This window comes from Rosa chinensis, chromosome 2 (assembly GCF_002994745.2).
Source record: "Rosa chinensis cultivar Old Blush chromosome 2, RchiOBHm-V2, whole genome shotgun sequence".
NCBI classification, from domain to species: domain Eukaryota; kingdom Viridiplantae; phylum Streptophyta; class Magnoliopsida; order Rosales; family Rosaceae; genus Rosa; species Rosa chinensis.
Window position 1 is genome coordinate 55501325 of NC_037089.1, and position 25850 is coordinate 55527174.

General features: G+C 37.6%; 1 protein-coding gene and 2 long non-coding RNA genes across 3 annotated transcripts; all 3 read right to left on the reverse strand.

Annotated features, from left to right (window-relative positions):
• Positions 1 to 501: 501 nt before the first annotated feature.
• LOC112185088 (coatomer subunit beta'-1) lies at positions 502 to 3414 on the reverse strand. Its single transcript, XM_024323299.2, has 10 exons — positions 3291 to 3414; positions 2762 to 2782; positions 2601 to 2662; positions 2355 to 2409; positions 2196 to 2232; positions 1757 to 2082; positions 1512 to 1643; positions 1236 to 1384; positions 1050 to 1118; positions 502 to 821 (listed from the first exon to the last, which is right to left on the reverse strand). The coding sequence occupies exons 1-10, from the start codon at positions 3399 to 3401 to the stop codon at positions 764 to 766; spliced, it is 1020 nt and encodes a 339-aa protein (XP_024179067.1). The 5' UTR covers positions 3402 to 3414; the 3' UTR covers positions 502 to 763.
• A 1794-nt stretch (positions 3415 to 5208) lies between these two features.
• On the reverse strand, positions 5209 to 5709 carry LOC121051873. The gene is made up of 3 exons (XR_005807306.1): positions 5634 to 5709; positions 5458 to 5518; positions 5209 to 5310 (listed from the first exon to the last, which is right to left on the reverse strand). It is a non-coding gene; the product is annotated as an uncharacterized LOC121051873 (long non-coding RNA).
• An 18731-nt stretch (positions 5710 to 24440) lies between these two features.
• Positions 24441 to 25068, reverse strand: LOC121051872. Its single transcript, XR_005807305.1, has 3 exons — positions 24962 to 25068; positions 24734 to 24853; positions 24441 to 24549 (listed from the first exon to the last, which is right to left on the reverse strand). It is a non-coding gene; the product is annotated as an uncharacterized LOC121051872 (long non-coding RNA).
• Positions 25069 to 25850: the final 782 nt, after the last annotated feature.

The window sequence follows — 25850 nt, forward strand, 5'->3', positions numbered from 1 at the left end:
TATACCCCCGAGGCTCATCCATTCTCAATTGAGGAAGGGATCGAGTTATAGACATCTTGCGGCAGTTAGTACTGTTGCAATTAATATTGTTTTCATCTACTGAAGATCCAATTTAACATAAAATCGATATTTTGTGTTCCCATGACTAGAGATATTTATTAATGAACTGGACCAACGTTACAGAAAGATGACTGAACCATTTGAATGAAGCTATATTAATAGTAGTTAGATCAATGTTTTCCATCTATTGTATTCTGTCTCAAATAGTTTTGATCTGAATTATTATGGATTTAAGACTCCACCGTACTCATAAGATCTTTGAATCCCAACTCATGCATGGATTCAAGACTTCCTCTCACCATGGCAATTTCCAGTTCATGAATGGACACATTTTACTGAATCTACCATTTTCACCAGTATAAATTGTTAAATGGACACATAAGCATTAGAATGTTTCCACTGATCCTTACAATTTTCCTTTTGGGAAGTTATACCACAACGCAAACAAAGTTTATTCCTTTTATATAAAACAGAAATTACAGAAGCAGTACAACTAGTCTTGAGGGATATTAAAAAGCATGCACAAACAAATTACATATAAATATTCCTTGCAAGGAAACTTTTATTGGTCACGTAGGAATATTCCTTCAGTAGGATATCATACAACATTTACAACTCTCGGTATAAATTACAGCATATATAACTTAAGAGGTCTTTTGTTTCATCACTTTGCTTCTCATCATGCTTGGAGGTCCACAGAATGTCAAGCAGAAGCATTCATTTTGACTATAATGGTTCCATTGTCAAAACCAAATGCAACCCTGTAAGCAGAATTGAAGAAGCACCTACTCAATTTATGTAGACATATATACACTGATAAAACAATGAGCCACTTAAAGCAAATTCTGAGAAGCTAGCTAAGAGCAATAGATTAAGAAAATCGTGTCATGTTAACTTGTTTTCTATATTAAACAGCTCCTCAAAAGTCCCTCTACTTCATAGTCTAAACCCTAAATCAAAAACCCATAGAAAAGAAAGAAGAAACTTACTTGTATGATCCTTTCATGTGTCCAATGGCCCAAACTCTTTCAAGACCATAGTTCAGTTTGTGCTCTAGACTGTGAAACAATGAGAATTGTTTACGAAATCAGCCAAACATCACAAAGCTTTCACTATTTGATAATACAACTATAGAATTTTTGCAATGTAAGCATTTTAAATAGAAAAGTATTTACCTAAATGTGGTTGCATTCCATATATGAACAGTCCCATCCTCAGAAGCGGTAATTATTATGGGAAGCTCAGGATGAACACTCACAGTTGTTACATTGTTCTCATGACCTTCTAGAGTTTTCACACAACTTGTAGTTTCATAGTCCCACACCTGTTATGATTAATTTATCAAAGAATAATCAGATTAGGAGGGCTTACAGACACATGGTAGAACAATTTCATGTTTAGCCAAATCGAAAGCTGATACTGAAAAAACGATTATCAATTAGGTCACAAACCTTGGCAGTGAAGTCATCAGAACCACTTAACAGGTAAGTCTTATCGCTGTGAATGAAGTAATCAACACAATTCACTCCTTTTGAGTGGCCTTGTAGTGTAAAATTTGGGGCAGAAGAGCCAATGTTCCATGTCTACGAAAAGAGACATTGTAAAAGTGTAAGTGACAGGTAAACAGGTATTGAGACCAAAGATGCAGTACTTGATTATCTAGTTTGCAACAAGATAAGCCTTGCAACAACAATACCTTAATGGTTCCATCGAGAGAGGCACTAGCAAAACTATTGGTGTCTTTCGGATTGAAAGCCACTTGCATCACATAGTGGGAATGCCCCTCAAAGACCTGAGTGCATTCCCAGTCCTTCTCCCAGTCCCAAAGCTTTATAACCTTGTCATCAGAACATGACAGCAGATATGGTAGAGTTGGATGGACAGTGACACTCCTGATATAATCAGTATGTGCTTCATACTCTTTGATCTTTTCCATGGTATTGTAGTTGTATACGCGAATGAACTTGTCATCAGCCCCAGTTATAATCCAGTGTTTGCGAGCTACAAACTTTACTGACCTGACTGTAAGCACATAAACAAATGATAAAATTAAGAGATCTTTCATTGAGAGAAATGCAGCATGCCACTAAGAAGAAATGAAAGCAACTTAACTAAAACAAAATGCTGTTATGTACCTGGTGACTCAGTGACTTTGATGGACTTCTCCAGGGTCTGTGCAGTTACATTAAGTTAGTCCATGTGACAGAATAAATAAAAGCGTGAGAATCCAAATTGGGTTATTAAACTCCACGAGTTTAGCAATGAAGTGCAAGCTTGCAGACTGATGGATTTACCTGTGACTGGTAGTTCCAAATACAAATAGTTCCTGAATACAAACTTGCTAGCATCCTGCATAGAATTTAATCAATTTATTAAGCAGTATGATTAGGTTATATGTAGTGGGAAATTTAAATTGATTTTCGACACTAAAGGATAAAAGGAACCAGCACTGACAAACACAGGTTTGAAAATCAAAGTTTGGAGATCGATCACATAACAGAGTTGCCTGTAGATGGCCAGATAGGTGCCTGTTTACGTACCATGGCTCAGTTGAATGCAGATCTACAGACTTCACTCTCTCTGAGGTTTGAGCAAATTCTTTCTGCAGAAGAAATTAAACTGTTAATAGTTTGGAGTGAATATTGAACATATAGACTTTTTTCCCATAGAAACAAGACTAAGACAAGATGAACAACCATACCTCAATAGTTAGTGAAAGAGCCTGCCCCCACACCAAATGCAGAAACCAGCAAACAAGTAGAAATTTGTCAGCTCAGTATTAAAATCAAAATGAAAAGAGTTATAGTACTAGTTAATCAGCTAATAAATCCCCAGTGACCCTATTTGTTTGTGATTAGTCTATATGTGTACCTTATCAGATGCATGCCTTCTTTTACTATATATAATACGAATTTAGTCGACTAAACACTCCAAAAAGAAAAAAGAAAAAAAAAAAGAAATTCGGTTCAGCTTTCACAGAAGCATCATTTATACCAAGACAAGAGCAAATAGTCGATCACGTACTTTTAGACAACAATTGACCCCAAAAACTCTTCAGGGTAATTCAAACAATGTACATTAACATAACTAACTTATATCTCTTCGTGTTGGCTTTCCCAGAAAAGAAATAAAACATCTCAAAAGAAAACTCATTCACAAGAAGTTCCCTGAGAACACAATGCGAACTCTCACAGGTGAAGACAAGACAACGTGAAGACTCATAGACTTACCATTTGTAGTGAATATATAGCACAGGGATTAAGTGATGATATAATGTAGAAAATTGCTTGGAAAGTTGGGATGATGTTGCAGAATGAGGCATAACCTCTTTTTATACCCATCGGAAATGGGAAGCTTGTCGATTAAGCGAAGTCTTCATGTCATCATATTTCAACTAGGTTGAAGAGTCAAGGAAGAGTCCTCATGTTGTCATCAGATATGTTAGATGCCGTCCATTCATATGGTTAACTATAATAGACGGTGAAGATCGAGCTTCATTACTAAATTTCTACTTTGACTTTGTCCTCCTATCTTAATGGGTCAACCGCCTGCGCTAATTCTTCACTACATAGCAATTAATGGATGTTTATCGATCACAGCTGGCTAGCAGATAAGGTTCATTGTTCGTTCGTGCTCTTTGAAATTTCAACACGTGTGTTGAAATTTCATTCATAATCGTCGAGCTTTGTACACAAGTCCTTGTTTGCTTTGATGGATTAGAGCATCTCCAATAGTGATACTTATATTCATTGCTAAAAATAGCTAAAAATGAAATATAACTAGTTAGTTATTGAGTTATGCTCCACAGAATACTTAATTTTAAGTTAAATTTATGTTTTAGTTAAATTTTCTCTCGCCTTAGCTAAATATAGCTAGAAAATTTAGCAAAAGTTAAATTTAACTTTTGTTTAAATATTCTGCTAGAGTATAATTTTAATCTAAAATTAGTTAAATATTAAATTTATTTTGAAATAAGTAGTCTGTTGGAGATGCCCTAAACTTCTTAGTCGTCAAGCTTTGGACACTATCGATATAGGGATGTTACATTACCATGTCATTTTGTTGAAGAATGTAGAACTACGTATATAATTGTCTTATCTATAGGGTCTATAATATTATAAGAAAATTAATTAATCTAAGGCTACCATTATACCATACGCTTGATTAATTGAAATCTAAATATATATGATAATTACACGTTACATAATTTTCAGTCGATCCTACTATCCTCCAGGCAGTTTAATATATAGCAAATTACCACTATCTACACTTTTAGTTTCCATCTTTGTTTTTCTTAGAAACAACTCATTTATTTAATAATAAACATTACAATATGAAACTTGAACAATATATCATTTATTTCTGGCTTGTGCTGCTTGCACATAAAGTTGCATTGAATTTCACCTCTTCTCATAATGAAGAAGTTTCTCCAGCAGGATTTCCTGGAGTACTGACCCTCAGTAGTATACTAGCCCCAGTAGTATACTGACCCTCAGTAGTGTACTGATCCCTAGTAGTATACTAGCCTGACCTTCTTGCATTTACTCACTTCAGCATTGCTCTCATTAGCTCCATCCTGCAAGTCAATCGGCAATACAAAGCATAAGGGATGATAAAGTGTGCCCAAAAATGCTTTGGCGATTACAACTCTAATCCTTTCTCTTCAAAAATCGTAGCATTCAAACACATAAAAACTGTCACTAAACTTAGAGCCTAATCTCTATAGTTTCTTCTATTTCTTTCCAAGATAAAAATTGGAAAAGAAAAAAATGAAAGGAAGTAGAAGATACAAGCAACAAAATTTGCAACTAATGCATGAACTTGCAAGAACAAAGAACCATAAGAAACTAACATAAACACAAACTAGAGCTACTGACCCTCAATACAAAACTAACAATCATACTATAGCTACTGACTTACAAACAAAATGTTGCTGAGCCTTGTAGAAATAACAAATAAATTAGGATCAGTACAACTCCACCAAATTGCAAAACAAATAAACAACACAAGGTCATTATAGCTTACCCATGCCAAAACCTATGACAACATGAGGCTAAAGGTACTGACCCTCAGAATTTCTCAAACATAAAGGGCATAAGATGTTGGCACCACTCACCACATCTTTGGATGATGGCACATCATCAGTTGATCTATGTCTGGAGTTATCACCATGTGAACCATGCCCATAACCATTCCTTCTAGAAAATGCTTCAACCACACCTGAGAATCTATCTCGAAAATCTTGTCCCACTGAAATATTCATATAATTAAAAATTAATTCAATCAAAGACTAAACCACAGATCCAAGACCAACTATTGAAGACATTGTAAGCACCTATTTACATAAGTAAAGACTGATGGATTTCAAGCCTTGCTTGAAAACTTAAACTTACAAACCTGAAGGCCTTTCTGTTCTTTCTGCAGAAGGTCCAGGGTTCAAAGCTGGTTTTGCACTTGCCTGCTAGAAAGACATTCAAATGAAATAACGATCATTATCGATGCAGATATACACACAAATTACAAAAAGGATATTATTTTCCTTTAGAGAAAACCCCAACAAATTAAGTACTTACTTGTGTTCTGGAACTGGAGCCAATTTGTGGATACTTCAGTATTGTCCAATCAAATACATAGTCAAATTGATAAACTGCAGCAATTACAAATTAGTAGCCCAATCATGTTTGTACATCTTTTTATAAGATTCATCATTACAGATAATATCTAATGCATTATGCTAACCTTTGCAGCCTCTATTCGCAGCCTCCATTCGCCGCCTCACTTCGCTTGCTTCGCACCCTTGCTTCACCGGATTGGCAGCCTCCCTTCGCAGGATTGGCAGCCTCCCTTCACCAGTTGCTTCGCCGCCTCGATCCGCCAGCTACTTCGTCCCCTACCTTCGTCGGAACCCTATATCGATTTGGGGAGGATTTGGATTTTGGGATGGTTTCGATTTTGGAACCGTTCTGATTTTGGGAGAAATGGGTTATGTGAGTCTCAGTGGCATGTTTCGTAATTTTCTTAATATTTGAGTTTTTTTTTTCTATAAAATGGGCTGACAGCCTGTTTCAATTATTAGCCGCATGGGCTATTGGTTTTGGAGTCTGCTATTGGTAAATAGTAATGTTATTTTGTAGTTATTAGTAAAAAGCTCTTTAATATATCCCACTTCACTACAATTAAATTCATGGCATTCCACATGTCAGTTGCGTGCCATGCACGTAGTGTATTTTTGTTATTTTTTGAGATTAGGCTAGGGAAAGGGGGACTCAAACTTAGGGCTGAGCGTTTAAGCCAGAAAACCCTCAAACCCGGACCGGCCCGTTTAGGCCCGTATTAGTTAAAAGAGACAGATGTCCAACTATTATTGGTCCTAATATATGCTCAGATTCTCTACCATAGGATCAGACACACCGAACTATATTCCCTCGTTCAAATACCTAAAGTCCTAAACAACTAAACCTAATAAGCCATTTCCAGATCTGAGCCTAGAGACCAGAGAGCCGCCTCCTTCAGCCCTCTTCCCAAACCCGATCTGAACCCAGAGACGCCGCCTCCGCCATATCTGCCAACGCCGAGGCCGCCTCCTTCATCCCTCTTCTCATGCACTGCGAGATGCCGAGACGACGAGACTGCGCTCACTCTCGATCTCTCTCTCTCTCTCCTCACTTCACCTGCACGACCGAGACTGCAATTTCTCCCTTTCTCTCTCTCCTTTCACATCACGGTGAGTTTCTTTCTCTTTCTCTTTGTTCAGTTCATCAGTTGTTGTGATATTCTGTTAGTGAAGTTTTTTGTTTGATTTTGGAAGCTTCAAAAGCCTTCGAACTGGTGGCTCTAGAGGTGTCTGAAGGTGGCTCTGGAAGTTTTTTGTTCGGTTCGAACTGATTGTCTGGTGTTCTTCGAACTGGAGGTGGCTCTAGAGGTGTAATAGTCTGATCAGTTTGCAAAGGACATTTGCTGGTCTGGGCAGCGTGAGTTACTTTGTCTATTCAATTACTTTGTGAGGGAATCAAGCTGAACTAGTAAGACTAGTGAGCAAACACCTTTTAATTTTAGTTGGGTTTACGGATTATCAATTCACAAACTAGTTAAAGCTCTGTAAGTTGCAAGACTTAGTCCATAAGCTACACGGTTCATTTTTCTTTTGATTATGGATTTTAAAGTCAATAAGCAAATGAGTACTAGTCGTATTTCAGCTGTAAAATTTGTTATCTCTCCTATTTTTTGCTCTAAGGAAAAAGAAGTTACATATTTATGTCAGCTGTGTTCATCCTTTGCTCGAAGCTATTCAAATTATAACTAATCTAATTCTTCTTTCTGTTTGTTTTGGTTGTAGCATGACTACTTATGGGAATGCTATTGTACCATCGCTGACAGCTCCAGTGGGACATTGTATTTGAATTGCAGCTTTGTATTTGAATTGGGACTTTTTATTTGAATTGGGACGTTGTATTTGAATTGCAGCTTTGAATTTGAATTGGGACTTTGTATTTGAATTGGGACTTTGTGTTGAATTGCATGCCAAATTGTTCTTGACTTCTTGTATTTGAATTTGGATAATGAACTCTACATATCTGGGTATTTGAATGTGCAGGTTGAGTTTTGGATATGGATAGTATTTTGAACTTCAACATGTTGAAATGAATGGAATCTGGATTATATATGTGTGTGTGTATGTGTGTGTGTGTGTGTGTGTGTGTGTGTGGGCAGATAGCAAAGAATAAAACTGGTATTTGGGCCCGAAAGCCCGGAAACCGGGCCCGAAAGAAAACGGGTTGGTCCGGGCCTGTCCCTGTAGGTGTCAAAACGGGCTTTAGGCCCGAACCGTAAAAAACAGGCCGGGTCCGGGCACAGTGAAATTTTAGTTAGGCCAGGCCCGTGCCCAGCCCTACTCAAACTAAAGAACTCTACAACTCTCTACCTTCTCTACCATGTTCTAAGAACACTGGTCGCTGCTAACTCTTTCCCATCGAATCTGGTGGATTGCTTGGTTAATCCGTTAGATTTTCCGTATTCTCGGGCTTTCTCTTTTATCCTTTGAGTATTTGCATATCTTTTATCGACTGGATTTCCCTTGCAATCCTCTTATTTCGGTGTCTCCATCTTTACCGTTGGTGACTGTTTTAGGTTGTTTTAGGTTTCGTTGTGTTAACTTTCTCTTCTATGCTTGATTTATGCTTTGCATGATTTATATTTGTTTATACATTGAGGACAATGCATGAATTAAGTATGGGGGAATGATTATTGCTTTATTGTGTTTTTAGTAGTTAGTATATAAAAAAAAAAATGAAAAATAGTTGATGTTGGATTGTGTTTTTATTGTGTTTTTAATTGATGTTGTGATACACTAAGGTATATTGGATTAAACATAGTCTTGAAAAAGGGTAGCTGTTTCAGTCCCATTGCACATCGAGACTCCTTGTTCCCGTACCTAAGTGTTGAAATTAATTAAATTGTAAAAAAAAAAAAATGTTGGTTTTAGAGTGTTTTTGTGTGTTTGAGTCTTAGGATGCTCCTAACGTGTAGGATGAACATGTCTCCGAATTCATGGCTGAAGGTTTTCACAATCAAAATAGGACTTAATTGAATTCTGTGGTTAATCGACATTGTGATACTTGTATGAAAAATTGAGATAGGATTGTAACTTGGTTCATTAAGCATGCTAGGATTAAGTCTAATTCATTTGACCCGAAGTGAGCTATTGAGCTAAAATACTTTCTTTTCGAGTGCTTAATTGTTAATTCCAGAATTTCGTGGCTGTATTTGCAAAACCTCATAATTCTTTGAAAATCCAATGATCATGTGCCATAGATTTTAATGGACTAGAGAATATTAGAACTCGACTGTTGTGACTGTCAAAACTTGTATGCCATAATATGCACTGATCCTGGATAGGATAGAAGGCATTAGGGTAACCACCATAGCCAAACAAGCATGTGTCCCCAATTGTGCCCGTCGTGGGACTCCTTAGAATGAACCACTTTGAGCCTACGTTGAAAACTTTTGTTTCATCACCCTCACTACCCTACCATGAGCTTAGTACAGGATATCTCTACCCTTGTCTTAAGGACTTAGTAGAGCATGACATAGTATGTAGGAGTGACGATGAAAGACAAGTGTGGGGTGGGGAAAATCCAAGAAGAAAAAAAAAGAAAAAAATTTTGCCTTGAAAAAAAAAAAAAAAAAAAGAAAGAAAGAAAAGTGGCAAAAGAGAAGAAAAATTGAAAAGAAAACTCTTGGGAAAATGTTGAAGTGTGGTTTTGGACTTGCAAATTTGTAGAAGGCTCAAAGTTGAAAATTATGCCTTTGTCCATTCCCATGTTGGTTAGAGTGAAGGTTTGGCCCAAAAAAATGATATTTGGTCTACAAAAATGATGACATAAGGTGGTCCTTATATGCTCTGCTAGGTCTTTAGGATTTTTTGTATCCTTAATCTTCATTTCGAAAACCCAAGCTTAGCCCCATTACAACCTGTTTTAAGTGCTGACTTGATCCTTGAGATGGGCAGTCTTTGGTTAGTGGAGTCAGTTACGCAGTCGAGCTTATGGTTTAGGTCCATTTGTGCACTTAGTCATTTCATGAGGTCTTTAAAAATTCTTCACAAAATGTGTTTATTGATGAAATATGCAAGCTGTTTGTTGCCTTACAATTTGTTCTCTTGCATATAATTGAGTGTGAAGCTTTTAAGCATAGCTATTTCTGAGAGAAAAATCGAGAGTATGCCCTGTGAGTTTGGATTGGACTTGTTCGAAACATGCTATCATTCACTGTATAACTTAAGTTCTCCATATCTTGCTTAGTCATATGAATGTCACAGGTTTATTAACTATAGAATTATCTTTGTGATTTTGATTAAGTGTTTAACGTGAAAGCCATGAGTTTGGAGTCTCTGAGACAACAGTTAGGAGCAATAGAGTCATTTACTTGCTTTTTGTCAAGTCTTTGTTTTGTTTTGGATTTTTTTTGTTTTGTTTTGCTAAGGGACTAGCAAAAGCTAAGTGTGGGGGAATTTGATAGGAGCATTTTAATGCGGTATTTTAATAGTTAATTCCTCACATTTTGCTTAGTTAATTCCTTAACGAATCGATTTTTAACTCAATTTCTATTTTTTAGGTACATTGGAGTAGATGATGATGAAATGAGTTGTTTGGCCCTAAAATGAGCATTTTGGCCTGAGAAAGCGTGTGTTGGATAAATTGAGCCAATGAGAAAGCGAGCTAGACAAGAAATGAGGAGTGGTAGACTAACCATCCGAACTTCAAATGAGTTGAAACTTTCCAGATTCATTCTAGAAAGCCCAAGGATCATTTCTTATGAAGAGTGCCAGAGCAAACTATGAGTGGAAGGCATTCAAACAATCAGCCCAATTTTCTATAGAAGCAAAACTGGAAAACTGGACCTGTAAGAGGTCCAGCAGCATTTCCGGCCCAACCACATGGCAATACATTCTGAAATTTTACCACAGTAATCTACATTCATGGGGGAATATTTGTTATGAAGAAGTCTTGGGCAGAATCTAAACTTTCGGTGGAGATAAAATTGAAGTAAATGAGTAGGAAATCCATCATCATCATCACCCAAAAACATTCCATGTTTTAGGGTGTAATCATCATGTTTTCTCCATCATTTCTCACACTAATCCACCATCATCATCACCCAAAAACATTCCATGTTTTAGGGTGTAATCATCATGTTTTCTCCATCATTACTCACACTAATTTACTCCATCTTTTCCAATTTCACTCTTCTTTCTCTTCCCTATATAAACACCTTCTCCTCTCACTCTAAAACACATTCCTTCATCCATTTCATCTTCTTTGTCTCTCCATTTCCTTCCCATTTTCCTAAACCAATTCCTTCATCCATTCCATCTTCTTTGTCTCTCCATTTCCTTTCCATTTTCCTAAACACACAATTCCTTCATCCATTTCATCTTCTTTGTCTCTCCATTTCCTTCCCATTTTCCTAAACCAATTCCTTCATCCATCTCATCTTCTTTATCTCTCCATTTCCTTTCCATTTTCCTTCTCCATTCTCTAGTTGCAAAGTTCTGCGTTTTCAAGCAAGGAGAGGAAGAAGAAGAAGGAGCCGTGAAGATCATATCCTCCATCATCCACCTTGAAGGCTTGCTTCCAAGATTCAAGATCCAACCATCTAGCTCTCCATCTTCATCTCCCCTCACGGTGTAATTCATTCGTTTTCCTTGTAATGATCTTTTGTTTTCCTTGTTTGAATTCATATGAACTTGTTTCTAGTTAACAATAATGTTTAGGGCAAAGTTTAAGCCCAATTTCTATGTTTAAATAAAGTTTTCGAATTCTATAATTGTGATTCTAAGTTGCTTATGTGAGTTTGTTCGATTAAATTTGCTTGATAGAAAACTTTTATATGTTTATCTTATTTGGGTCGACACTTATAGGATTTGCATGTAATTGGTGCTAGGTTTAAGAACATGAAATCGACTTTTCGTTTTGTGTAACTTGAATCAAAAGTAGTAAAGGTTCTGGACAAGAATCGAATTTAATTGAAGAGGATTGCAATTAGGTGGACTTTTCCATAACTAAGTTGTACACTTGAGTTGATAGCCTTTCTCTATGTCTAATGCGTTGAACATGTCATGATTGACTAGCTTTCTAGGGCTTGATTGCATGTTTGATAGGATTAATCTAGGTGCTTTCGCTTACGTTAATTAGCATTGAAAAGTAAAATATGGGAAATCATTTGCTTTCGAATGTTTCACATGATCAACTCCTCTCTCATGACTTTGAAGAACAATTATAGGGTTTGAATCGAATTTGATTACATGGAATTGATTTTGATCTTTGTTCCTTGCGTTCCACCCTTGTATATATGTTTTTACGTTTTCTTTATTTTATTTATTTCAATTTTAATTTTAAGAATCCTAAACCCCCTTTATTTTTGTTCACTTGTATATATTTATTCTTTATTTTATTTTTGTAAATAATACTTTGTTATTTTAATTCTTTATTTGTTTATACAATTGTATATATTTATATTCTTTATTTTATTTTTGTAAATAATACTTTTCTTTATTTGTTACACAATTACAGGTGTACCCTCAATCCCCGGAATAGAACGATCCCTATTTGCTTATACTACTAACGATATTTCAGGGTTAAATTATGCGCTTGCTTTTAGCGCATCACAATTCTGGCAGCACCTCCCTTCAATTTTCAATAGCCTATTGAGCATCACATGGACTTTTAAGGTCTGGATGTTGGACAAGGCTCTAAACCTTCAACAAGAAGTGTTCGATAAGATTCTCATGGGAATCTGGGCAATGTGGCATGGAGAAATTGAAATAATATGTTTTAGCATGGAACATCTCAACCAGATACGGAGACCATGTTTGCTGCTTTATCATGGCATGATGAATTCTGCAAGGCAAGGCAACTTGTGCTTGTAGCTACAGCCATTTATGGTCACCTAATGATGAAGGTCACTGGAAAATTAATGTGGATGGGAGCTTTGTACCACCGCAAATTTGAGTTGGCCTAGGAGGAGCACTCAGGGATACTCAAGGCAACTTCAAGGCTGCCTTCATTTGTCCAGTTCAGTATGTGCAGCATGCCAAACAGGTAGAACTTCTCGCTAATAAGGAGGGGTTGAAACTACTATCTACTTATCCTGGGCAATCTGCAATAATTGAGACAGATTGTCTCAAAGCTACAATGGACATTCAAAACCCCATATATGATCTTTTACCTTACACAACTATAATTGAAGACATTCGGGCTCTTTTGATTGCTAGGCCAGATACCAAAATTTGTTTTGCTCCTAGATCGTGCAACAAGGTTGCACATAGGCTGGCTAGTTTAGCTTTTGATGACCATTGTAATGCTGTTTGGATTAACGATCCACCAGCTTGTATTCTTGATATACTAGCCAAAGACCATGTTGGCTAACTATTCAGTTGCAATAAAGATCATTCTCTTATTCAAAAAACTGGTACTGTAGTAGGTTGTTTGCTAAACTAGTGTTTTTATATATATGTAATTATAATTGTGTTGTATATTGATAATGTAAATATGATTTAATTTTTTATTTATTTATGGCTAGAATCTTGTGGGAGGTTTGGCCATCACGCATTTTTCACTAATAATTAGAAAAATAAAATTATTTGGCTAATCAGGTTTGGTTAGCCTAGGCTGACCACAACCACTAAGGGACAGATACCTGTCCATGTAAAATATTATATAAATATATCAAATAATGATACCCCCTGTTGTGTCTCTTGAGCTGCAGACAAAATTTGTTTAAATTGACATGTGTCTATTCCTTAGTGGTTGTGGTCAGTTTAGGCTAACCACGTATGGTTAGCCAAGTAATGTCCTTAGAAAAATACAACCAGGGGAGGGAGGAATGTAATAACAATAAAATTGAACAAGAACAACAAAAGCAATATAAAATATTAATAATAAGAGCTACTTCGATGTGGTTCGATCCATAAGGTTGAATTGCTTCCAAGTAAATGAATTTTGGAAATGATTTTAGTAGCAGATAAAAGCAAAAAGGTTTTTCGTTGTATTCAACCTGATTAAAAAAAAAATCAAAATTTCATATATTTCTCTATGGAAATATGAGTAAAAAAATTCATTGTCGGTGGCATACAATTTTCACAGAAATTTTGGAGTGTTTAAGTAAATCCAAATTGTATCTGGCCCAAACTCTAAGTTACTTGACCTAGTGGTAATAGGGTTTTAATTAGAGATAATCTCGGAGAATCTTAGAGATATCCATTCAATGTATGATTACCTTTCCTTGTACAATTCAGATTATATGCATTGTAATCCTCTATATAAAGAGGCCCCTATTATCAATGAAAATACACAGCAACTTTCTCTCAATTATCGTTTCTCTAAAACATGTTATCAACACGAATCCCTCACCCTGAAAACCTCAATTTCGTAGCCTTCAATCCCTAGCAACCACCACCACATATATTGTAGCCCCAGACTCCAGAATCGGCCGGAATCGCCTTGAATCGACCGTTAGAAGTAGCTGAACTGGATCTGCCTAGCCCTGCCGTGACGCTGCTGAGAACCCTACAAGCACCTACCGACAGCCCCGCAACACCTACCGAGAGACTGCGCGACACCTACCAAGAGCCTACGCAACACCTGCCAAGTAACTGCCGAGCACCTGCCAACCCCCTGCCGAGACCTGCAGACAGCTTGCGCACCAACCCCACAAGCCCCCTGCAATAGCTCTGCACAAGTCCTACAGCAGCCCCGCACAACCCTGCATGACCCTACCAGCTCCGCCTGCAACCACCTCACCGCCAGCCCTGCTCCGTCCACCGCCGACCACCAGTTTCCGGTAACATCTTCGGCAACTTTTTCAGGGCAAAATTTTCGACAACCTATTTAAAGGTTTTTTTTTTCTAAAAGTTTCCGTTTTTGAAGTTTTTATTCTTTTTCTCGGGGACTTGCAAACTCCCTTCTTCTACCCCCCCCCCTTTCTTCTTCATAGGGGAGACCTAATCAAGCCGAACTGTGGGGGTTCGTACTTGACTTGATGCATATGCTCTCGCAAGCGTACGAATCGTGTCAAGTAAAGGAAGTATTTGGACCTTAGTTTATGTACCTCGGGGATTAGGTGTTGGACCTAACCAAGATAATTGGCGGTAGGATACTAAAAGCACACAAGAAAAAATAAAAGTAAAATAAAAACTATAAACAATCAAGGCACCAAGCCTTGGCAATGCTCGGCTTAGCTCACACCAAGCCTATTCAAAGCCACTAACTTGTAGCCTCAAGGTGAATATGCAAAATGAGTCGATGGATTCAATGATTGAGAATTGATTTGAACTTAACAAAAAGTAATAAAATGCAAAGCGATTAATAAAAATGCAAGGAAATTAAACTAGAAAAGTGTGAACAATATAATGAGAATGTCGGGTGCTAGGGAGGTTCCTTCACCCAAATCTCATGTGTTGGAAGCTAATCTAATGTAGATACAAATTTTTTTACTTTGGTGGTAGTCGTATCCAAGGCGGTTCAAGGCTCAAGGACCGAAATTCCTTTTCATGGTATTCCTACTCCGGTTCAAGGGTCGTAGGAACTCACTTAACATGAATTAGAGCCGGTTCAAGGGTCTCTAATTCACACCAAGAGGCCTAAAGATCGAGGAATTAGATTACTAAGCGACCCGCCCGCGCATTCACCCAACAGGTGTAAATCACCATGCTTATAACCCCTCGAATACGAAATTGAAGGTTTCTAGCTTAGAAATTAGAGGGGGTCAAGCCTCTAACTCCATCTTAGAAATGCTCAAAATACACACCCTAGAGTTGACTAGGCTCCTAGACATGCATTTTAACCCAACAAAAATAGATATAAGCATCCATCATATAAAAATTGCATCATTACATTAAAATAAACATCTTTTACACAAGATTTGGACTAGGGCACACAACCCTAGCCCCCAACAACAAATCTACTCACTACCCATCATTAAACAAACATCAATATACATAATTTAAAGAGGAACAAAGTGAAGAGAAGTAGGAGTAACAAGAACAAGCCACAAATTGTTATAAAGTAATTATGGCTAGCCTTGATTTATAACTCCCCACTTTTACCCAAATTTAATGGTGATGAAGTTCTTGATGCTTGAGCTTCCCCTTTGAAATTTGTGGAATTGATGAGAAGATGAAATCTTAGTGAGGTAGGTCTTGGTGAGGAAGTGTGAATCTTGGTGAGAAGAAGAGATTTTGGTGAGGGTGGTGTGGATCTTGGTGAGGAGTAGAAATGGAGAAGGATGTGTGGTGTGGTGGTGCAGCTGATGAAGGAAAATGGGAATTGGAATGAATTCTGGGCGTGAGAGAGGAAGGAGAGGAAATGGGGTTGGTAAGAGAGAGGGTCTGATGGGATTTTTGGTGTGCGAGGCTCCTCTTCGTCTCTAGGTTCCCCCAGTGAGAGAATAGGGTGAGAGGTATATATGTGGCTGGGAATATGGTAATGTGTGGTCGGCTTCGTTGCAAAAAGGAGAAGGGATAAGTTCATGCTACCGTGTCGGCAACAAATTGGCTTCAAAGAAAAGAAGACAACAGGGCTGGCATACTAGCGCGTGAGAGAGTAGGATGATTATGGACTGCTACATGTCATTTTCTGAGTGGCTGAACTTAATTAAACAAATAATTGTTTAATTGATGCATGCTTCTGCACGTGATGATGCTTTGATGATTAAACCTTTATTAATTAATCATTATCCAATGATTAATTAATGAAAAGAATAATTAATTAACAAAACTTCTTCTTTTCTTCATTTCTTCATTATTTGCTTCGATTTCGCGCCAATTTCTTCCGATATCCGTGACTCCGCTTATTTTCTACAAATAAATAAAAATGGGTTAATTACATATTAATTAACTTGAGGACTAGCTTAATTCTAGTATTTAGAGTGCAATTATGCGTATAAACATGCGTGTAATCAGTGCTCACTCTATGCTTGGAACTTGTAGAGTCCTCCAAACTTAGAGTTTGTTGAGAAGAAACGATCGATCACAAACATCATTGTTTCGATCTAATCCAACCCCTCTTGGAATAGAATTTCTTGGAAGCGACTCCGCTCAGAAATTTTTATTGTTTTCATGGTAGCCTTTTTTGCTCCAAGACTAACCTTATTTTCTTGTTGTTTTTCAAGATGAGTAACCTGAACAAGTTGAGCTTTGTTCCATTAGATAAGAGCAAGATAGGCGCAGGATAACACAAGTGGGTCCGTGATGTGCGCCAGCATCTTAAGGCTGATGGGATCCTGTGTACTATCCAAGAGCCAAGTCAGAACGTGCTTACTCCACAACAAGCTACCGCTTTTGAAGTAAATAGAGCTACGAGAGAGGTGAATGAATCTAAAGCTATAATTCTCATGACAAGGCACATGAATGACGCGCTCCATAATGAGTACCTCAATGAGGAAGACCCAAGAAAACTATGGGTAGAACTCAAGCAGCGTTTTGGCAACGTTCGTGACTCCATACTTCCAGACTTAGAAGTGAGATGACATAACCTCCGCTTCTGTGATTTCAAGTCTGTACTTGACTACAATTTGGAAGCACTTTGTATTAAGTCTTTGATGGAATTTTGTGGGTAGAAAATCACTGATACTATGTTGATCGAGAAGACTCTCTCTACCTTCTCCGTCTCTGCTTTGATGATAGCCAAGAACTATTGGATTAATGTCAATGCCGGACGCATCACAAGATTTCATGAGCTTATTGGTGCTATGAATGTAGTTGAAAAGCACGACAACATACTTGTGAAGAACTATAACTCTATACCCGTGGGAGCCAAGCCAATTCCGGAGTCTAATTATAGTCGTGATGCTAAGGGAGGGCGCAAGGAGGGAAACCCTAAGGAAAGGGATAATTCTGGATGTTCTGGTCCTTATTCTCGCCCTAAAGAGGAAGGAAACCGCCAAGATAGGCATGTACGGAACCATGGAGCTAAACATGTGAAGAGAGAGAGAGGCCAAGCCTCCGGCTATGGTGGTGACACTACCAAAGAGAGAAGCCATCCCTAAAGCGCTCCTAAAGTGCCTCTATTAAGGGAACCTGACTATAAAGATGCTTGTCTTAGGTGTGGACTACCCGGACATTGGGCAAGGGCGTGTAAAGCATCCCAGAATGTTGCAAATGCATACAACATGTATCGTGAAGCAAGGGACGCACATTAAATGGAACAAGAAGATCAAGATGGCGATCTCGATCTAAGGGTGGAAGACTTCAAGGGCCAAGATCCAGAGACTGGCGATTTTGATTAAGTATTTTTATTTTCCAAAAGATGTAGGCAATTGCCATATTATTTTTACAGTAAATGCCAATGGTTTAGTTTTTCTTCAAAGTAGGCTCACCCAAAGTAAGTGTGATGTCTAGGAAGATTTTGAGATAAGTGGTACTTAAGCGAGCATTGCACCACCGATATCTCTCTACTCACCTGGTCACATTTGCATTGTTTTGCACCACTGAAAGAAGTTAGACGACTACCATTGTTTTGCATTAACTAGTTTTTGGATTAGATTCTCTCTAGTGAAAAAAACAATGATGTAATTCCGTTGGCTTATTAATAAAAGTTGAGTTCTTTTCTTTATGACCCATTTTTAATTACGAGCCTTTTCTTTTAGGAATGGATTCTGGAGAACTGCAATGTCTTGCGGATAGTGCGACTACGCACACCATTCTCCGCCATAGGCAATTATTCTTAGAGATGTTGCCTACATATTCCTCTGTGACTACGATGGCTGGGCCATCAGGATTAGTTCAAGAAACTCTCTACGCTCCTAAGGCAAATTGAACCTTATTGAGTTTTAAAGATATCCGAGCCAACGGATTCCATGCGGAAACGCATACTGATAACGGAGAAGAGTTCCTTTGCATTACCTCTAATGATTATGGACGAAAGCGCATCTTGGAGAAACTTATGTGTCAATCTAGTGGACTTTATGTCACTACCCACTACTACAAAAAGTGCATTACACAACGGTGGAAATCTGTTGTGTGATTTGGACCATGTCTGTCGTCTATCTCGGTGTTGTGTGATGAGCACACTCCAACAACGGTGAAACACCGTTGTGTGTATACCATAGACACAACGCATAAGTTAAAACCGTTGCACCGATTCTGCACATGCCAATGCCAGAAATTGGATGCGGCGCATTCAATTGTTGTTTCGATGGTGATCAGACAACAGAAGTAAGTACATGCTGTTGTTGGTTAACTTTTCACACAACAGAAGTAATACCATACTGTTGTTGGTTAACTTATCACACAACAAAAAAATATGGCAACTGTTGTTGGTAGTTCCTTCACACAACAGATATCATGAAGTAACTATTGTATGTGTGAGGCTCAGTGTTAAATTCTTCACAAGTCATACAACATATTGTTTCTATACCGTTATGTGATTTAACATTAGACAACTGACATCTATTGTTTCTGTTGTGTGAGTACTAATGAGACGACAAAATTTTATAGAGACCGTTGAGTGATTTTAGTGGTTTATTGTGTGAATGACGACAAATGTGTATTCATACAATGTTCGTTCATTATCGATATTCTACTTAGAATATTTGCATAAATATAATGCTCAATATATATTACATAATGAAGTATTCTAATTCAAGCGTCTAGTGTACCAAAAGAGCTAGCATTTGTCAATCATCTATATATACATTCATGTATCCAAAAGTGCTAGCATTTGCACAAATGTAATGCTCTATATACTTCCGATGACCTTGAAGCTTTTGCTAGGTCCAGGATCTGGTCCAGGACCTGCAGATCATGACAGAAGCTTGCAATGCTCTGAACAACATTATCTTCAACATAACCTCAAATGTCTCTGTAATACCCCGAAAAATCCAAATTAAATTCCGTGGATTTTTATAATTGATTTCTCGGTATTAGGAGCGAGTACGAAGCTTGGAGAAGTTGTGGAAGTAGTTCGAACGATTTTATTTTCGAAATCGAACGTTATTTAGGGGAATCTCAAAAAGTGACTTTTTATACGTACTGAATTTGGGAAAATTTCCTTCATGAAAGTTATAGAGCTCGTCGATACGATCGCATGCATATGTGGAACGCAATATTCGGAGTTCGTATGAATAAGTTATGAATATTTGAAATTTGGGAATTTTCTATAAATAGGGAAATTTTCTGATTTTTTTCATAAGGACGAAAATCTCTCCTTTTTGCTAAACAGTCCCCCCCCCCCCCCCCCCCCCCCCGCCCCCTCCGCTCTCTCTCTCTCGCTCGAAACCCTCCCCAGGCCCGCCGACCCTCCGACCCGACCCGGCCGAACACGGCCCCTCCGGCCACGGACCCGGGCTCCCCTGGGATCGCCGGCCCACGACAAGCCTCCCTCTGGTGTCGCCGTGCTCCACCGCTGCCCCCGAAAGCCGGATCGAAGACACCCTAGCCTCCGATCGGTGACTCAGCCAGATTTCCAGTTTTCCGGCGTTCCCTTGGTCGATCCTTCCCATTTTAGTGATCTCCTCCTCCCACTGATCATCCTCATATCCTCCTTGCTCGACGATTTTGAGTGTGGAGTGAAAGATCACGAGTTGAAGATTTCGACGTCCCTGATTCAATCTGGAATCTAATCGACGCACCAGATTAATCCAAACTTCAAAGCTTGATCTAGGACGATCTAGGCCGAACCAGACTTAGCTCCAGGTATGAAAGTTGATCACCCTTTTATTTTGAAAAAGTTTGTAGTTGACGACTTTTGCATCGGAGGTGGTTGACCGCCGTGTTGACCGCAGCGTTGACCGCCGTCTGACCACCGCTTGTGGCGGCGCGTCGGACCATATTTTGAGTTTATATTATCTGGACGATGATCTACGCATCCATACGAGCGTTTTGATATATTACAAGGTTATTTTAGAAAAAGTTGATAAATAGTGGATTTACGTTTTATCTTCGGTTTACGATCTGTGAAGATCAGACCATCGGTTTTACTTCAAATTTTAATATGTTGATCGTATGACTGTCCCGATGACTTTGTGAGGTCACGGGCGAAGATCCGACCGTTGGATCTTCGTATAATTGTGAAATAGTGATTCGGAGGGCGATCCGTGAGGATCCGACCGTTGGATCATCTTTATTTTCGAATCCGACCGTTGGATCGTCGTTTAGGTTTATTTCGTGTTTCGTTTACTAAGCAAAGACCATACTTGATTAGGTACTTGACGGTTTGAGTTGACGAGCGTTTGGAATATCGTTATATTTGACTTTTTAGAAGACGCAGCTGGATTAGAGGTGAGTAAACCTCACGTGGTTCATATTACGAACCCAATAAATTTAATTACTTTATTTTTGTCGTAATTGTGTGAAAATATTTGTGGAATAAATATTTGTTTTAAATCATATGGACTTGATCAACTACGGTCCATAGGTAAGTAAAATGATTTTATTATACAAATGAATTTCACGGTTTTTATACTTGAACTATAGTTGGTATTAGTGGTCATTCCTGAGCGGATGATTACGTATATATATATATTTACGTGAAATATATATGTTGATTGGCGTGTGATTGGTATGATGAAATGATTGAGAATTGATTTGATATTATTCAAGCTATTAATCTCCCATTTAATTGTTGAATAATGAAATGTTGATCATGTGGTGTGAAAGCTATTTTATATGGCCAGTTGTGAATATGTGGAAATTATTTTAAGAAGTAAAGATTTGTCTTGAAATAATATGTCTCTTTATATGGGTGTACATATACATTTATACGATCTAAAATTTATAAAGATTGTATGTTGTGAAATTGATTATGTCTGAAAAGTATAATTATGAAGCCGGGTGATTACAACAACCCCGTGCTTAAGTGAATTACTGGTAAATGTGCTTCGTGGTTATGCTTCGTGGTTGTGCTTCGTGGTTATGCTTCGTGGTTGTTAAGCTGTGGGCCATAGTCCCTTCAGATAGTGCACTATTATACTCTTAGGGAGGGTGCTTACTTTGAGTATACATGCCTTGGAAGTGTCCTTGGTATGCTGCGGCTTACCCGTGCTTTGGTATTATGGACCCTAGCACGTGGATTTATGATTTGATACCAGTCAACCTGGTTTTCCCGTGTTTTGGTATTATGGACCCTAACACGTGGATTTATGATTTGTTACCAGTTAATCTAAAAATTCACTAAAAGGAGAAATGTACTTATGTTATTCTGATCAAATATCTATCTATGATATATTTTGAATATGTGAAGGTGTTAGTGAAATTGATCAAATATCTATCTATGATATATTTTGAATACGTGAAGGTGTTAGTGAAAAGAAAATCAAGCATGTGTTGCTTTAATGTTATTTCACATATTAATGCTGCAATATTTGTTGATTGTTTACTTGAGTTATAAGAATTGTAATTTAATCAATCAACAGTTCTTTCTTGTTTACTCACGAGCTGTCAAAAGCTTACCGGGTTTTATGTTGTTGCAATTCCCGGTACACTATTCAAATTGTGTAGCGGGAAATCTCACAGGTCAGGAGAATCAGGGCTGTGATCGTGCGGTTTAGAGTATTAGTATTAGATTTACAGCATTTGTTTTGTGAGGAGAATTATACTCATTTGAGTTTTACAATTTGATTTGGTGAGAGTGTGCTGTAATAAGTAGCTTGAGGATTTGGTTTATGTAATATCAAGAGGTGTAACTAGTGGTTGTTTCTGAGAGAAGAATTCAGAACGTTATTTGTATTGTTATTAGTCATGTTCCGGATTTGAATCCTTATTTCAAAATTCGGGGTGTGACAGTCTCACTCACAATTGGCCTGCACCATGATCATATCATTGTTAGAAAACCAAATATGCAAAGAAAAACACCAGATCTTTAAGACCACCGGAATCAGTATTTTGCATCCATTTAATCTGAATAACCAACAAGATCAACGAGAACTCAAGTACCTTCCCAAGTTGGTCAAATCCATCTAACTGGTTACGCAACTCCATGTGTGTTCACTGGATTTCACTGTCTGCACTGGTCCCTTAGCTAAAACGATGTCCACCAATAGCATCAATCTCATCCACAAAAATACAGGGCTAGACATGAAGTCAACAAATAAGGTATGCTTTTTAACAGTAATATACAGAGAAAATGGTGAACAAATTTCAAGCACAATAATCCGACCACGCAATTGGCCTGCAAGTTGCAAACATGTTTAGTGATTTGAAGAAATTTGACAATGTCTACATCAGGCACTTGTGTGTATTCAAGCAATAACAAATGCAAACTCTACACAGTTGACAATTGACAGTTGTGAAAGACTATATATTCATGGTTAAGTATCAAAGAAGCAGTCAACTAGATAATCATATACCTTGGGATAGGTTGATATGCATTTCTGCACTGAGGAGGAGATTTCACATTTAGACCTTCTAGTATACCTGTGCCAAGTAGTTTATCTTCTTCCAATTGTGGGTCCTCATTTCTTGACAAAGTTCTAATAGAGATCATCTCTAAGTTGCAAATGCGGAGGCAAACTATGACTCACATGCCAATGCTCTTGCACTACTTTGCAGCTAAAACTATCAAAAACTTGTGCGGAGCCAACCCATAACGTGGTCTGTTAAAATCTACTCATAGTTAATTTCACCCAAAAAAAAAATGCTCATAGTCAATTAAGTTTTTAATTGCAATTGACACAATCATCCAAGTGAATGCATTGTTGGAAACTAAAATCATAGATGAGTAAACTTACCATGCACATTACCTGGAAACTAAAATCATAGCCAAGGCAGCACATTGATCCATGTGTCAAACTTGTAAAAGTACAAAGATGCATAGTCCGCCATATTAGTTTAGCAAGGATCGAGGAATGATCAATTACCATTCAACTTAAGTTTGAAAAGTTATACCATACCAATTTATTTTGTCTATAACTTAAAATAGGGGAAAGTATGGTTCAGAATATACCACAATTATTTCTAGGTTGTAAGTTTCTTTTCTTTGTTTTTTTTTTCCCGAAAGTGCTGGTACTACAAAGTGGAATATGAAAATGCAGACAAGGACATGTGCTAATTTTGATGGTTTTACTCAATGAAAGCCGCTTGACACTGGCAAAACCTCAGATGAAATCTGACACCCGGGAAGGAGAACAAGACATGTGAAAGAACTATCCTCAGTTAAGAAACCATACACCCATGAAGGTATGAGATAGGTATTGGTGAAAGTCAGATGCTAGGAATATTAAAAATGATTCACAGATTCAAATAAAGGTATAAATCCACCTAAGTCTGCCCAAGTTCATGTAACAAAGTTTGTAAGGAATATTAGAGGTTAAAATAGCTATGAATCTGCAAGATATCTACCTGGTAAAGAGGACGCCAGAAATAAGAAAGAAGCAAATCCTTCTCCAAGACAAGGATTATAATCTCCAATGAGAGTTGCACAGCCTTCTCTAAGAGTCTCCCGTACACTTGATTTGTTCGTTCAGTTATAATGGTATTGACACCTAGCAGAAGGATGCCCATGATGTTCCGGAAAACAGATTTTCCACTCATAAAGTCCTGTAACAAGTAGTAAGAGTAAAAATGGTTTTAATAATGTGGTTCTGCATTAAGTGTCAGCAATCATATTACTATAATAGAATTACTTATGAAGAATGGAATTCCACAATTATCAGCAAGCTTACTGTAATATCATAAGACAGAACACATTTTAAAGCAATAAGCAAACAAATTGAGTAAAAGCAAAGAGAAGTCCAGCAAGGAGAAGGAAGATCACTAAACTCTACCAGAAGTGATATGAGGAAAAAAAAACCATGGCAGAATCAATAGCACATGCATGCTGGATTTGATATTCAATGAGCAGCACATATGAACAGATGCACATGATGAACACATACTTTTAGCAATTTAGAATTGGTAGCTGCATCTGGAGTGAAGATTGTGTTACTGTTGAAAGCTGAGATTGATCAATGACACCATCAATATCCTCTTCACTGATGTCATACAGACTCAACATCCTGCACATTAATTCATATGAGATAAAAAAAAATATTAAAAATTCATCCACATTCCATTTAAATCCAATTTCTACAACTTGACTCATCTCCCAATCAGATGATTTTGGATTAGGTAACAAAAGGCTGAGATTAACATATGTGAAATGTATAAAGACAAGTCTTAAAACCTATAAGATATACTCACATATGAAAGTGCTGAAGACATGCAACAACTAATTGCCATTTCTCACAAGGATCGACATAGGCTCTTTGAGGGAATGGCCTAAAAACATGATCATAAATGAACTTGAAAATTCCAATGAATCTGCAAAACAGAAGAACTCCTTATCACTATTCAAAATATAAGGAAAAAAATTAGACAAAGTAGAGATCAAAATTACAAAGAAATATTTAACAAATCAGCAACAGTTACCTGCGCCCTCTATCACTTAAGTCTCTTTCTTCAGATATAAGAGCATTTAACAGGTTAAGGAAGGATATTGTTGAAGGATATTACTCTCTCCTTGCTTCTATTTCATTGAGCTCAAATTGCATATCATACACCTGTAACATACATGAGTTTCAACATATACAGAAGGTATAGGAAAAGTAAATTTCCTGCCAAACTAGCCACCTGAAACCTAGCCTTAAAACAGAGAATCTGACTAGTGTCAATTTGTCAATAAAGTATGTCAGGAACCTAGCCTCTTACAATGTTCATTATCGAGAGTTCTCAGAAGAATCACTGAATCAAAAACTATCCAAAACAGCTTGAAGAATCACTAAATCAGAAACTATCCAAAATTAGTAATTCAGATTACCTATTAGTACACAACAACTTCTTCTTCGTGTTCTAATGTTTGACTACCCATTAGTAAATAGCAACTTAGTAATTCAGATTACCAAGCTAATATACATAACAGAATGTCAGAAACACAGTAAATTTCTAAATTGGATCAAGAAGGGTGAACTACATAATACCAATGGTGATGAGTGACTTGAGTGGTGAGGACGAGTTTGACTTGGGCTGCTTTAAGAACTTTTTCGGGTTCAACAGGATCCTTTGGTGCTCTCGTCAATAATTCTGATTCACCCAAAACCCAAAACAAAATCTGAAACAAAATACTTTACTAGATTACCAGCAAATCAGCGACTACCCATCACTCCAACAGTTAAATGAGTAAACAAGGGAATCTAAATGCAATCATATAAGAGGAAAACAAAAACAGGTGCATTACTAAAACAACATGTGTAGTGAAAGACCCAAATGAAAAATAAGCTAGAGAGATAGCAACTTAGACACGCAAAGGTCCCAAATCCCA